The sequence below is a fragment of the Mirounga angustirostris genome, unplaced genomic scaffold (genome assembly GCF_029215605.1).
Source record: "Mirounga angustirostris isolate CCGP_5_RB_7025 unplaced genomic scaffold, mMirAng1.0.hap1 SCAF_4, whole genome shotgun sequence".
NCBI classification, from domain to species: domain Eukaryota; kingdom Metazoa; phylum Chordata; class Mammalia; order Carnivora; family Phocidae; genus Mirounga; species Mirounga angustirostris.
The window spans coordinates 16,604,189-16,618,448 of NW_026991712.1; the positions used below are offsets into that span (position 1 = coordinate 16,604,189).

At 37.0% G+C, this 14,260-nt stretch overlaps 1 protein-coding gene across 4 annotated transcripts in view; it reads right to left on the minus strand.

Moving 5' to 3' along the window:
- Window positions 1-4,442: 4,442 nt before the first annotated feature.
- Window positions 4,443-14,260, minus strand: part of FAM91A1 (family with sequence similarity 91 member A1) — a 47,114-nt gene continuing 37,296 nt past the window's right edge. For 3 of the 4 annotated variants that reach the window (XM_045895933.3, XM_064587915.1, XM_045895931.3), the window contains 2 exons: window positions 12,948-13,017; window positions 4,443-10,953 (listed from right to left, as the gene is read on the minus strand). In XM_045895933.3, coding sequence (XP_045751889.1) covers window positions 10,768-10,953; window positions 12,948-13,017 — 256 coding nt within the window. In that variant the 3' untranslated portion in view covers window positions 4,443-10,767. The remainder of the gene's footprint in view (window positions 10,954-12,947; window positions 13,018-14,260) is intronic. The other variant, XM_064587916.1, reaches the window with a different exon arrangement.

The following is a 14,260-nucleotide window of genomic DNA, read 5'->3' on the forward strand; positions in this document are numbered from 1 at the left end:
TTATTTATTTTAGAAAGTATGCACATGTAAGCAATTGGGGGGGGAGGGGCAGAGGGAGAGAATCCTCAAGCAGACTCCCCGATGAGCATGGAGCCCAACATTGGCTCCATCTCAGGACCCATGAGATCATGACATGAGCCGAAATCAAGTGTTGGCCGCTCAACAGACTGAGCCCCCCAGCCACCCCCTCTCATATATTCTTATAACTTTTTAAACTCTACAGGATCTAAGGTGATGACCCCTTAATTCCTAACGCTATTTTGGTTTCTTCTTTTTTATGATTAATCCCACTTGTCTTTTGGCAGTGGGCTTCCTGTTTGTATTTTTGTTTTCTAACTCATTAATATCAGCAGTTAATCCTTTTATAAAAGGACTCTCCTTAAATGGTCCTAATTTTAATGTGCCATCTGCCTCCATTTGGGACCCTGATACACTCTCCATCCCCAATAATGCTTTTGTCTTAAGGTCTACTTTGTCATATGTAAATATCAGATTTTCTTTTTGTACCTAGTTTCCTTATCTGTCTTTTCCATTATTTCATTTTTAACCCTCTCACATCTCTAGGTTTTCAGGGTGTCTCCTGTAAACATCAAGTTGACAGGTTTGGGGGATAGAATTCAACCTAACAGGGGTGCCTGGGTGGCTCAGTCGTTAAATGTCTGCCTTCGGCTCAGGTCATGATCCCAGGGTCCTGGGATCGAGCCCCGCATTGGGCTCCCTGCTCCAAGGGAAGCCTGCTTCTCCCTCTCCCACTCCCCCTGCTTATATTCCTGCTGTCGCTATTTCTCTGTCAAATAAATAAATAAAATCTTTAAAAAAAGAATTCAACCTAACAATTTGGTTGTTTCTTTTCTTTTTTTTTTTAAGTTTGCAAGTTTAGTCAATTTATGTGTATCATGATTCCATGAATTTGGGTTGTTTCACCATATTTTTGCTTTTATTTAACCTTTTTCTTCTCTTCCCCCTCTTTTTTCTTGTTTCCCAATTCCATTTTTCCCTTCTACCAGTTTCAAAGTTACAAACGCTATTCCTTTAGTGTTACTTATATTTTATCATGCATAATCCGAATCATTTCTAGCTATTTCCATGAACCATCTTCCATGGAATACTTCCATGAACCATCTTCACCGAAGTCATCAATACCTCACATATAGATTGTTGCACATACTCAAATTCCATGCTTACCCATTTATTCTCAACATACCAGCCAGAGTGACCAAATAAAATGTCACACTGTATGCTTTTCTGCTCAAAACCTAGTGATTTCACACCTGAGTCCAAGTGCTTACAATGCCCAGTAAGATACCAAACCTTCTGGCCTCTTCTCCTGCTCCCAGATCTACCCAACAATCTCCCTAGCTCCCCTTCCCAGTCTCATCACATTTCTTGAAGTTCCTTGGACATGCTACGCATGCTTCTACCTGAGAGCCTTTGCACAGGTGGTTTCCTCTCCCTCAACACTCTTCCCCAGATGGCTACATGGCTCACATTCTCATTCTTTGTTTAAATGTCTCTCTCTTCTTGAGGTCTTCTCTAATCAGTTACAGGTGAACTGTAATCCCAATCCTTAGTGTTTCCCATCCTTCTCACCATGACTTTTTTTCCCCCATAGAATCACCACCCTCTAATATGCTATACTATTTTGTTTAGTGTCTGTCCCCACTAACTAGAATGTAAGCTCTCTGACGTCCAGAATTTTTAATTCACTGATCCATCCTTAAAAACTAGTACCACGTTTGCCGTTTAGCAAATGTACAGTAAGTGTTGGGTGTACAAATCAAAGAATATTATTTACTCTCTAAAAAATAGTGAGTATAGAGTGTTTTAACCCTGCGTAAAACATCTCCTGACTCAGATGCCATTATCTTTTAGGATTTTAGTTTCCCTACTAAATCCTACTTTTAGGATTTTCTGTTTCCCTACTCCCAAATTAAACATCATTTTTATTTTTATTTAGAAAAAAATTTTATTTAGAAAAAAAATCTAATCAACATTTTAATCAACATCTTTGTGCAGCACTCCTCATATTGCAGAAATTCCTTCTGGAGTAATTCTCCTTTATTTGAATTTTGAATTTTTTTTTAGGTGAGTCTAATAATAAACTTAGTAACATATTTAAAAATATTTTTTTTACCTTTGTTGTTGATAGTTTTGCTGGATTCACAATGTAGGCTAACATTTTCTCTAAGTACTTTTGTGATGTGATTGAATTGTTTCCTAAATTCATTATTGATATGCATTGGATTTCTGTACCTCTGGATTCATCTGTTCTGGACAATTCTCAAACATTTTCTCTTTGGAATTTACCTCACTTCATCTTTTTCTTTTCTTATTCTGATCCCACTGACTAAAAGGACAACAAGGGAATAGAGGCATACCTTGGAGATATTGCAGGTTGGTTCCAGACCACTGCAATGAAGTGTCATACTATAATGTCAAATGAAGTTTTTGGTTTCCCAGTGCACTTATGTCTACATTACACTGGAGACAATTTTTTTAAATTTTATTTTATTATGTTAGTCACCATACATCATTAGTTTTTGATGTAGTGATCCACGATTCATTGTTTTCATAGAACACCCAGTGCTCCATGCAGTACATGCCCTCCAATTTTTTTTAATTTAAATTCAATTAGCCAACTTATAGTACATCATTAGTTTCAGATGTAGTGTTCAATAATTTATCAGTTTCATAGAACACCCAGTGCTCATCACATCACGTGCCCTCCTTAATGTCCATTACCCAATTACCCCATCTTCCCACCCGCCCCCCCCCAGCAACCCTCAGTTTGTTTCCTATAGTTAAGAGTCTCTCATGGTTCTTCTCCCTCTCTGATTACTTCCCATTCTGTTTCCCTCCCTTCCCCTAGGGTCCTCTGCCCTGTTTCTTCTATTCCACATATGAGCGAAACCATAATTGTTTTTCTCTGATTGACTTATTTCGCTCAGCATAATGCCCTCCAGTTCCATCCAAGTCAATGTAAATGGTGAGTATTCACCCTTTTTGATGGCTGCGTAATAGTCCATTGTGTGTGTGTGTGTGTATATATATATATATATCACATCTTCTTTATCCATTCATCTATCGATGGACATCTTGGCTCTTTCCACAGTTTGGCTATTGTGGACATTGATGTTATAAACATTGGGGTGCAGGTGCCCCTTCAGATCACTACATTTGTATCTTTGGGGTAAATACCTAGTAGTGCAATTGCTGGGTCGTAGTGGAGACGATTAAGTTTGCAATAGCACTATCTAAAAAACAATGTACATACCTTAATTTAAAAAAAAAGCTTTGTTGTTAAAAAATGCTAGCCATCCATCATCTGAGCTGTCAGTGAGTTGTAACCGCTGATCACAGATCACCATCACAAATGTAAGAAAATTTGAAATACTGAGAGAATTACCAAAATATGACACAGAGACACAAAGTGGGTAAATGGTTTTGGAAAAATGGTGCCGATAACTTTCTCGACACAGAGTTGCCACAAACCTCCCATTTGTAAAAAATGTAATTATCTATGAAACAATAAAGTGGAGAGCAATAAAATGAGATATGCCTGTACTACGTACAATAAATGCCCATAAACTCAATAATTTAGATGAAATGGACCAACTCCTCGAAAGACCCAAACTTCCAAAACTCACTCACCCAAAAAAATAGTTAACTGTATCTATGAAAGAAATTAAACTTGTAGTTCAAAATCTTCCAAAAAGAGAACTTTAGGCCCAGATAGTTTTACTAGCAAATTCTACCAAAACCAGACCAAGATATTAGACCACCACGAATTAGGATCTTCAGGAATACGGACATAAAAATACTCAATATTAGCCAAACAAATCCATCAGTAGATAATATAATCCACTGTGACCCAGTTGAATTCATACCAAGAACACAAGGTTGATTAAAGATTCAAAAACTAATCAATGGGGGCCCCTGGCTGGCTATCAAGTTAAGCATCTGCCTTTGGCTCAGATCATGATCCTGGGGTCGTGGGACTGAGTCCCACAGCAGGGTCCTGCTCAGCAGGGAGGTTGCTTCTCCCTCTCCCTCTGCCTGCCACTCCCCCTGCTTGTGCTCTCTATCAAATAAATAAATAAAATCTTTAAAAAAATCCGTGTAATTCACCATATTGAGTCTAAATAAAAATAAACCATATAATCATCTCATTGAATACAATGAAAACAAAGACAAAATCCAACACCCAGTCATGATAAAAAAAAAAAAAACAACACTTCAGTAAGTGGAAGGGAACTTCTTTAACCTAACGGTCATCATGACATTTAAAAATCTATAGCTAACGTCATACTTAATAGAGACTGAATATTTTTCCCCTAAGATGGGGGAACACAGCAAGGATGTCTGTTCTCATAACTCTAATTCAATATTATACTGGTAGTTTGGTCAGTGAAATAATGCAAGAAAAAGAAAAGGCATACAGATTAGAAAGAATAAAATGTTTTTATTCAGAGACCATATAATCATCTATGTTGAAAATCTCCAAGAATCTACTAAAAATTTCACTAAGTGAGCTAGCAAAACCAAAACATCTAAGTCAGTCATAGCCCTATATACAAGCAATGAATAATTTCAACATGAAATCTTAAAAAATTTCCAAAAGCACACAAAAATGAAGTACTTATAAAGAAATCTAACAAAACATGTAGTTTATGTATGCTGAAACTACAAAACAGTGCCCACCCACCCCAAAAGTTATAAATAAATGGAGAGGTATTTGTTAGGGTGTCAATTGTTTGATTTATAGATTTAATATAACTTTGATTAAAATCTCTGCAAAGCTTGTGTGTAGATATTGACAAGCTGATTCTAAAATTTATATGGAAAGGCAAAGGAACCAAGGAGTCAAAATAAATTCAATTCTCAAAAAAAAAAGGAACAAAGTTGGGAAGACTATGCAATTTCAGTGTGGTATTCAAAGGACAGAGACACTGCTCAAGGGAACAGAAGAAGGAGCCCAGAAATACAACCCACACAAATGTCAACTGATATATATATATTTTAAAACTGCTTTATTGAAGGACAACTTACATGATAAAATTCACTTGTTTCATTTAAGTGTACAATACAATTATTTTGGGGGGACATTTCCAGCACTTCAAAATGATGTATGCCCATTTGCACTCGCTCCCCATCTTCACCTTAGAGAACCGCCAATCTACCTTTTCTCTACAGGTTTATCAACTGATTTTGATAAAGGTGTAATGACAATTCAATGAGGAAAAGAGAGTCTTCTCAAGAAATGGTACTCTATCAACTGCATGTCCATATGCAAGAACAAGCCTCGACATAAATCTCACCCCATACATTAAAATTAGCTCGACATGTGTCCAAGACCTACACATAAAACTGTAAAACTTTCAGAGGAAAAATTTGCATGACCTTGGATTTGTGATGCATTTTTTAGGTAACCGCATCAAAAGTACAACCCATTAAAACAAATAGATTCCACAGAAATTAAGAACTTTTGTTCTTTAATAGACACTATTAAGAGAGTGAAAGGACAAGTCAGATTGGGAGAAAATATTTGCGAAACCCGGATCTAACAAAGGAGTTGTATTTAGAATAATTTATGGAACTCTTAAAGCTCAGCAATAAAACCCAATTTTTATTTATTTATTTGTTTTTAAAAGATTTTATTTATTGGAGAGAGAGTGCAGAGCGACAGAGAGCACAAGTGGGAGCTGGGGGTGCCAAGGGGGAGGGAGAAAGCAAGCTCCCCACTAAGGGGGGAGCCCGATGCGGGGCTCGATCCCAGGACACTGGGATCATGACCTGAGCCAAAGGCAGAAGCTTAACAGACTGAGCCACCCAGGAGCCCCAATAAAACCCAACTTTTAAAATGTGGACAACAGATCTGAGTAGGCACTTCAGCCAAAATATATGGGTGGCAAATAAGCATATGAAAAGACAGTGCTCAACATCATTTTTCATCAGGCAATGACTATTTCAGCCACAGAGAGTTACCACTGCAACAGAAACTCTGCTTCACTGCTGGGGGGATGCAAAATGGCAGTCATTTGGGAAGACAGTGTGGCAGTGTCTTATAAAGTTAAATATACACTTACCAAATGAGTCAGCAATCCCACTCCCAGCAAAACGAATTATATTACAAACCTGCACGTGACCATTAAATGATAAACAAACCTTGATACAACCATACAACGAAGTACTCAGCAAGAGAAAGGATGAGCTACTGATTCACACAACAACATGAATTTAAAATGCATTCTGCATTGCAAGAGGCTAGATTTAAAAAGCTACAAATTGCACAATCCCACCATTTCTGGGACATTCCAGAAAACCAAAATTATAGGAATGGAAAACAGGTAAGTGGTTGTGAGGGGTCGGGGGGGGTGAGTAAAAAAGGAATTTTTAGGGTGATGGGACTGTTCTATATAGTCCTGCGATGGTAGGAACATACCATGCATCTGTCAAAGCCTATATAGAGCAAATTTTATGGTATGAAAAACTCAACCGAGATGTAAGAGACCCCAGATGGAAGGCACAGCGTGACAAGCGAATCTGTTTTACAAATGTCTGACATAACCTAACCAAGGAAGTGGGACATAAAGGGAGCTGAACTACGTTACTTTGGAAAATGGTGCTTGGAGTAGCTAGTGTAAGGCTCAGGACAAAACAAGTGCTTGAACACTGTACGCCAGTTGGGCCATTTTTCTCACAGGGGTACAACTTAACTATTCTGAAACCACTTTATTAGTATTCTAAGGTTCAACAAATAAGCAAGTAAATTGTAGATAAAGAAGCCAGGGTTCTCACTCTCAGAGAAAGAAGTTACAAATGAACACAGAGGCGAAACTAGAATGAACCTTGCAGTGCTGGTTCAGTGAGTAATACTGAATGTTTAATATACATATATATAAACCTAGAAATACTTACAGAGATGTGTACTACATATTGGTTAGTATGCCTATTAGTATCTCTGAGCACATTTCACAGAAAAGGCACTGAGCACACCCAACACCCAGATCTTGGTATCTACATACCAGTCTCCAATGAAAGCAACCAGGGCTTCTTGGAGAAACAGCTAATTCTAGGTCCTGCATCCAGGTAATACTTGGCATTGCTAGAAAGTAAAAATATGGTCTTAAAAAAAAAAAAATGAAGGCACATCAAAAGAATTTAGGAGTCAACCTCAAAGAGTTCCCAAAAGCCTAAGTTGAAACCATTTACACTATTAGACTTTAACCTAAAGTATAAAATAAATAGCCATGATCACATACTAATATAAACAAAGGATCAAATAAATAGGAAAGAGGAACAAACTTTAAGAAAAATCCTAAATAATATATATAGATACTACCCTCCTCCCCTTGACTATGGGCTAGACCTAGTAATTCAGTGGGAAAATACTTTACAGTAGAAATACCTAGCAGACACCAACTAAGCCAATGAAGGAATATCACCAGTAATGCCTACTGACATCATGTACCCTGTGATGTGTAGAAGGGCACATCACCTCTGTGTATCCTTCCTGATAAAGCATAACCTCAAATCTAATCGCAAGAAAACATCAGACAAACCCATTTATTAAGGAACATTCTACAAAATAACCAGTACTCTTCATAGTGTTGAGGTCATGACAGACTAAGAAACTGTCAGAGACTGGAAGAGACAAAGGAGGCATCAATGACTAAATAAATGCAATGTGGTGTCCTGGACTGGATTCTGGAACAGCAGAAGGACATTAGTGGAAAACAGAGAAACACCAAAAAAAGTCTACAGTATAGTAAATAGTACTGTCCTAAGGTTAATTTCTGAGTTTTGACAGATAGGCCATAGTTTATAAGGTGGTAACATTAGGGGAAGCTTGGGGAAGGGTATAGGAAACATCTCTGGACTATCTTTACAACTTTCCTAGAAATCTGAAATGAAAAGGTCATTAAAGAAAAGTATAGGAAAGCCACAGCACTGAAAGCACGGTTGTATTTAATATTAAGAAAGGGACTTACAGATTATATACACATTTTCACAGTAATTTAATCAACACCACAGTTTATTTGTAAACATATTATATGTGTCAATAATCAAATTGACAACACTTTATACATTTTGTTCCAGAATATTAACATCATACCAGAAAACAATCCACTGTACTCAGTTACAGAGTTTTGGTACTTGAAAATCTTTAAATACAAACTGTATTTGAAACACTGAACATAAAATAGAAACATGAATGGCAGAGAAGACTGACAACATTAAGTAAAAGAAACTGCTATTCCCAATAACGAATACAAAATCATCTGATTACATATTTAAAATGAAAGAATGAAAGGAATCGAGAAAATCAGATATGTTTTTAAATGACCTAAAGTTGCATTTCTTTAGACCCACCTGAGAGGTGAAACTGTACCATACCAAATTCTGTGCCCTTTCTGGTATTTTTCCCTTGGTTTTTAATGAATGTTTCCCATGGTTTAAGCACATTAAGGGGAGAAAAGAAAGGGGAGGTAGCACAAAGCCAAATGAAATTACGTTAAAATTCTTTCATAAGTCTTCTTTGGCAAATGAAGTCTACACTTAAAATTTAACGTTTTGTTGAACTGGATCAACACTTGTAGGATTAGGAGATGCATCTTCCCATGAGTTAACATATGGATGAAACAAAGCCAAATTCATAAAGCAAAGCACAAAAGCAGCTTTCACATTTTACTAACAGCTCGAAAAAGCAGATTCTCCCTCCTTAAAAGTACGAGAGGTTTTCAACTGGGAATCAGAACCTTTCCTCATTCATGGGAGAAACCAGAGTTCTCCACCTGTTTTTCCAGTACTTTCCCTAAAATTCATGATCACTATTAGGTTCTAATTCTTCCTCCATTATCTCTCGAAGGAAATATAGCAGCAAATCACTCCCATATTTTAAGTTTTCAATTCACTACCAACTGGGTTCACTGCCAACAACTACTAATTATTCCATTCTTTATTAGTGTACATGTCATTACAGTAGGCTTAGATTGTTAATACAGGAATAAATAAAACAACTACAGTTGATATAAACAAAGCAAATGAAAATGAGATTAAAGAGCCCTGATCAAGTGAAATACTTACAACTTTCTATTGAAAAACTGTAAAAGTTACATACATACCTAATAGCACTAGGAATGTACAGTATCAATTATTGGAAAAATAAATGGGTGATTCACAGTCGTAAGAAATTATTTTAATATTGGTATGTATTTTTCCTTTTATAATAAGACAAACATTTATAACATACACTTGATTTCTACCTCATATAAGACAAAGTAGAAAAGGAAAGGTTACTGCACTTACCCCAAAACACAGCACTGAGTTGTGCACCACAGTGACCTGCTCTGAGATACTCAATTCTACAGGTAGGCCATGGTACTGAATGCATGGTTCTGTTAACAGTTTTAGGAAAGGCATGTATTTCCAGAACTATGTTAAATACACAAATACCAGTTCTATAAATAACAAAAATTATCAGCAAAAATGTTTAGGTTCTAACATTCCCAAATTTTCTAATGCTGTAAGTGTTTTAGATATATGTTGTCTGACCAGTTAGTTTGGTTACAGTTTTAAATGAGCAAACCATTATCCTATGAAAAGAGCTACACTAAACTTGTAACACTGCACAAACTTCCCAAGGAAGGTAACTTAGAAAATCTAGAAAGTGATTCCAATTATTCTAATTACCATTTGAGATCTAAAAGAATCAGTGACTCAAGAAACATTTTGAAATTACTCAACTTTTCTTTATCAGTTCCTCCAAAACGATTCACATAAATTTAAGATCCAGATTGCCTAAGAATGTCTTCAAAGTAGGTTTATCACCAAAGTGTTTTTGATCAGAAGACATAGCCTTAATGCCCCTAATATGTAATTCTAACCTAAAATCACAATCCTTGGTTTCAAAACATCAAATTCGATTTCATAACAATTCACTGGTAAAGCTACTAAACAAAATGCCAGTCTGGGTGAAAACACACAGCAGCCACAATTACAAGAGTGGAAAATAAGTTCTACTTTCCCATAAAGACTCTGAAAATGTAAAGCCCAAAGTGAATGACAACAGAAGTCCACATATAAACGTCGGTTTAAAAATAGAATGTTTTCCAAAGCTTCTCAGGAGATGTCAATGTATAGTCATAGTTGGTGTTAAGACCTTATAAATCAAGGTTAAGTTGTACATAACTATGCTGATTTACATACCGTCGACAATGTTCAACTCATATACATAATTTACAGACATCCACAGAAATTCTTAATGCCCCATCATATCATCTCTCGAAACTGGATGTTTATTGTTTTATAGTTTTGCTACTTTAAGTACCAAGAAGCCTTTTCAGAGGAAGAGTTCCGACTCTTCCCGTGATCCCCTAAAGAGCAGGTAACAAAATATAAAATTAAACAAGATTTATGTTTGATAAACTAACATATAAAATTACCACTGCAATATTCATAGTGACTGCTTATAAACATAACAGTCATCATAAAGCCTATAAAGTATATATCCTCAGTCTTATAAAAGAAATGCAGATTGTCTCAAGGTAAAAAATACAGTGCGGGCTGCTAAAAAGCTCTTTGTTGCGTTAGGAGGTGCAATAATGAGGAGAACTTCAGAAAACGCGAACGTGTTCCCCAACCTTTTACGTCGGTGAAGTGTGAATTGCACTGCGGCAGCACGATGCTTTTTAGTGGCTGGCACCATAAAGCTAACGTTAAGAAAGAAAAAAGGCAGAAGTGTGAGCAACAAATGGTGGAACCAAATTATTGCAAATGGAGATTAGCAATAAGAAGCGAAGAAGGTGACCGTCCCCTCCATTCTGACAAGACGCCATCTTTAAATATTAAGTTCTTTGCAGGAAGTGGAACTCCCATCTCAGCGCAGGAGGGCTGTGAGAGCACGCTGGAGAAGCTGGCCTCCGTGGGAACATCCAGGGTTGAAGCACCTTCCTAAAAGACCAAGGAACAGGAGAAAAATCCTATAGCCAACACTTGACCAAACCACTTCATACAGCTCATTATAAATACGGACTTTGACGACCCAAGAAATGTTTATGGAATGCAAGGCACTGCGGAAGACGCAAAGATCTACCTCACAGACGCCGAGATAATCAGTGGCGGGGTATCACCGCATGCGATAATGACTAATACAAGTCAGACTTCAAGTGCTTAGAAATAAATAGAAATGATGGGCCATGAGACTGTAAGAGAAGACAAACGTTCATTCTTAGACCTAATCTCTAAAAACCCCTCACATAGCATCAAGCACCAGAACACTCCATGGGCTTCCTGGGCTCTCAGATTCTCATATTTAGCACAGACCTTTCCCCAGGACTCCAAGCTCACACACCCACCTATCTGGCATCGGCTCTTGAGTGTTTCACCATCCACTCCACACCTACCGCGTCCCTAACCTTCATTCTCCAAGCTCCTCCCCTGTCCCCCCTACTCTACACACCGAGCTAGTCCAGAAACTGGAGAATCATGCTTGACTCCTCCCTTCCTTTCACCCTCAGTCTTTTCCTCACATTGAATTAACCGCCAGGTTCTAGCAATCTACCTCCAACATGTATCCCAAATTACTTTATTCATTCACCATAGCCCACCACCATAGTCGAGGCCAGTGGTCTCCAAAGTGGGGTATGGGACTATAAAAATTTTAGAAATCCCGTATTGATTACTGCATCCTTAACAAAATTTCTATTTTTGTGTATGTTTTATAATATATACAATTTATTGATATAACAGTACATACGGATAATAAACTTTTATTATGGATACATGCAAAATTTGGGGGTACTTTTAATTCAAAAGGGAGCTCAGCTACCAACAACTCTCACATGGTCTCTGAACTGGTCTTGCTTCTATGCTTGTCCCTTTTTAATCTGCTCTCCAAACAGTAATTAATCTTTTAAAACAGTAGATCAGAAATAATGTCATTCCTGTTTAAAAGTCTTTAATAATTTCTCTTTGCACTCCAACATAAAATACAAATTGTTTACCATACTCTAGAAGGCCCTGCCCTCCCCTACTCTTCATCCTCACCTCTCGCCAACCCCCCAACTTTCATGAGGCTTCCGCCACACCAGCCTTCTTTCGTTTCCTTGTACACAGAATGTTTTCCCAACCCAGGACCTTTGCTCCTACTAAGCCCTGCATGGCATACTCCTTTCCATCCCTTAGAAGTTTCAGTTTATATATCATCTCTGTCCATTTAAATCAGGTCTCCCTTTGAATTCCATCAGATTCCAAGGAGTCTGGCTCCTTCAAAGTGCTTACTGAAATCTTTAATTACTTACATAATTCAACGTTTACTTGGCTATTTACTGTCTCAAACATCATTATAAGCTCCACTAGTGTTTTGGACAGCACTTCTTCCCCGGCACATAGTAAAGGGTCGGGCATAGAGCAGACCCAAGTATTTATTGAAAAAATAAATGAAACAAAACTCCAAACTACTGATTTTATAACACTGGATCAGATATTCTGAACAGAAATACTCCAGTCCAAAAAAAAAGTTCATCTACAAATCAAGTCTACAGAGTATCCTTTCTTTCCCTGGGGGAAGGGGGAAGACAAAAGGTCTAAAGCACTGGCTTGCGCTACAAAGATCTCCCTGTCAGCAACCGAGAATCACTGCAGTTAAGGGAACAGTATCGTACCCAGGAACCAGCACCTAGCATGGTACGTGGCCCATGGTAGATGCTTACCACATTTCTACTGAATAAAGCACTGACACAGAACAAAGAGTTCCAGCTTTAGACCCCCTTCACCCGGCCAGTAAATCATGTGCAAGAAAATGAACTTCCTAAATCTCAACATCTTTATTTATCAATTAAAATTAATGCTTATTTCATTACTGCGGAGGCCCAAGATAAACACGGAAGTGTTCTGAATCCTATAAAGCTCTATGCAAACACCATTTGGATTTTTTGTTTTGTTACCTGGAATGAGTGAACAAAGTTAAGGACTTGTAGAGAGAGTTTTCTACTGGAATGTAAGAGGTTCTGAAGGCTGGAAAACAGGGGTAAAAAGTTTAAAACAAATATGACAAGAACGAATATCTCACAAGAGTTTAATTTCAGCATCTTAAATGCATTTATATATGTAAATACATTCTGATTAATCACATAAAAATTTTCTTAAAATTTCAATGGTTCTCGTCAATGAAATCTCTGCCAGTTTTAATATTATTAAAACTGGGAGTTAATAGTGCCTAAAAAGACCATTTTGAAATAAAAAATCATGTATAAAACCAAAACTGAGAAGTTACTGTTAGAAAAAGCTTATACTATTAGCAAATATAAATGTTAAATGAAAGAGAACTTTTAAAATGAAAACTCAAGGAGGAATGACAATTATGATACAAACTTCAAATACCCAAATTAATTTTAAAATACATGCTGATAAAAAGTCTGACAGATTTACTATACATCAACCCACTGAAATCAAATATTTTTCAAATATGGAAACTGGTAACAATTACGGTGGCAATCTTTAAAGCTGTATAGTATTCCTACTTTTTTTACTCATGTAGGTGACTTACAGAGAATTACTGAAATTATGTGTCAACTGAGTACTTTTAATCTTCTGATAAAGTATATTAAGCCAACTGAATGAATTACTTATTATCCAACTCTGTTTTCTTAAATGAAGAAGTCAAGGAGACCTGTGGACATCAGCTCTCCCAGCAGCCCTGCCACGACAATCAGATTCAGGGAGATTCCTCTCTGCTCAACAGTCACAAAACTTTTACAACACTGCCTCTTAGCAATGGTTCCCAATGGCTCAGAGTCGGCATGTGAGATAAAACTTCCATGTCACCTCTGATAAGTAATATCTGCTCATTTTAGAAAATGTGGAAACTGAAGAAAATTTAGAAATTCAGCTATAATTCCAACAAAAGAGATAATCGCTATTTACATGACATAACTTGAGTGTGTGTTTGCTCAGAGGGACAGAAGGGCACAAGGGAAATGTTCTACAAACACGTACACATTACAAACACTAGGCATAACCTCGTATAAGCACGCTAAGTTTATCACACTCTTACCAAATCTTGGTAACTAAGTTAACATAATTAAAATTAACCAAAATATGTGCCCCCAATGTTTGCATGTGTCAAATTTTTGAGATGCTGAAGTTTAATTTTGAAAAATATAGTAAACCCTTAAACTAGCAATCTTTATTCAATCAACGAATAAACACAAGGCAATTTCTATGCTCCTGTGTGAAATAAAAGAAAATAAGATGTGGC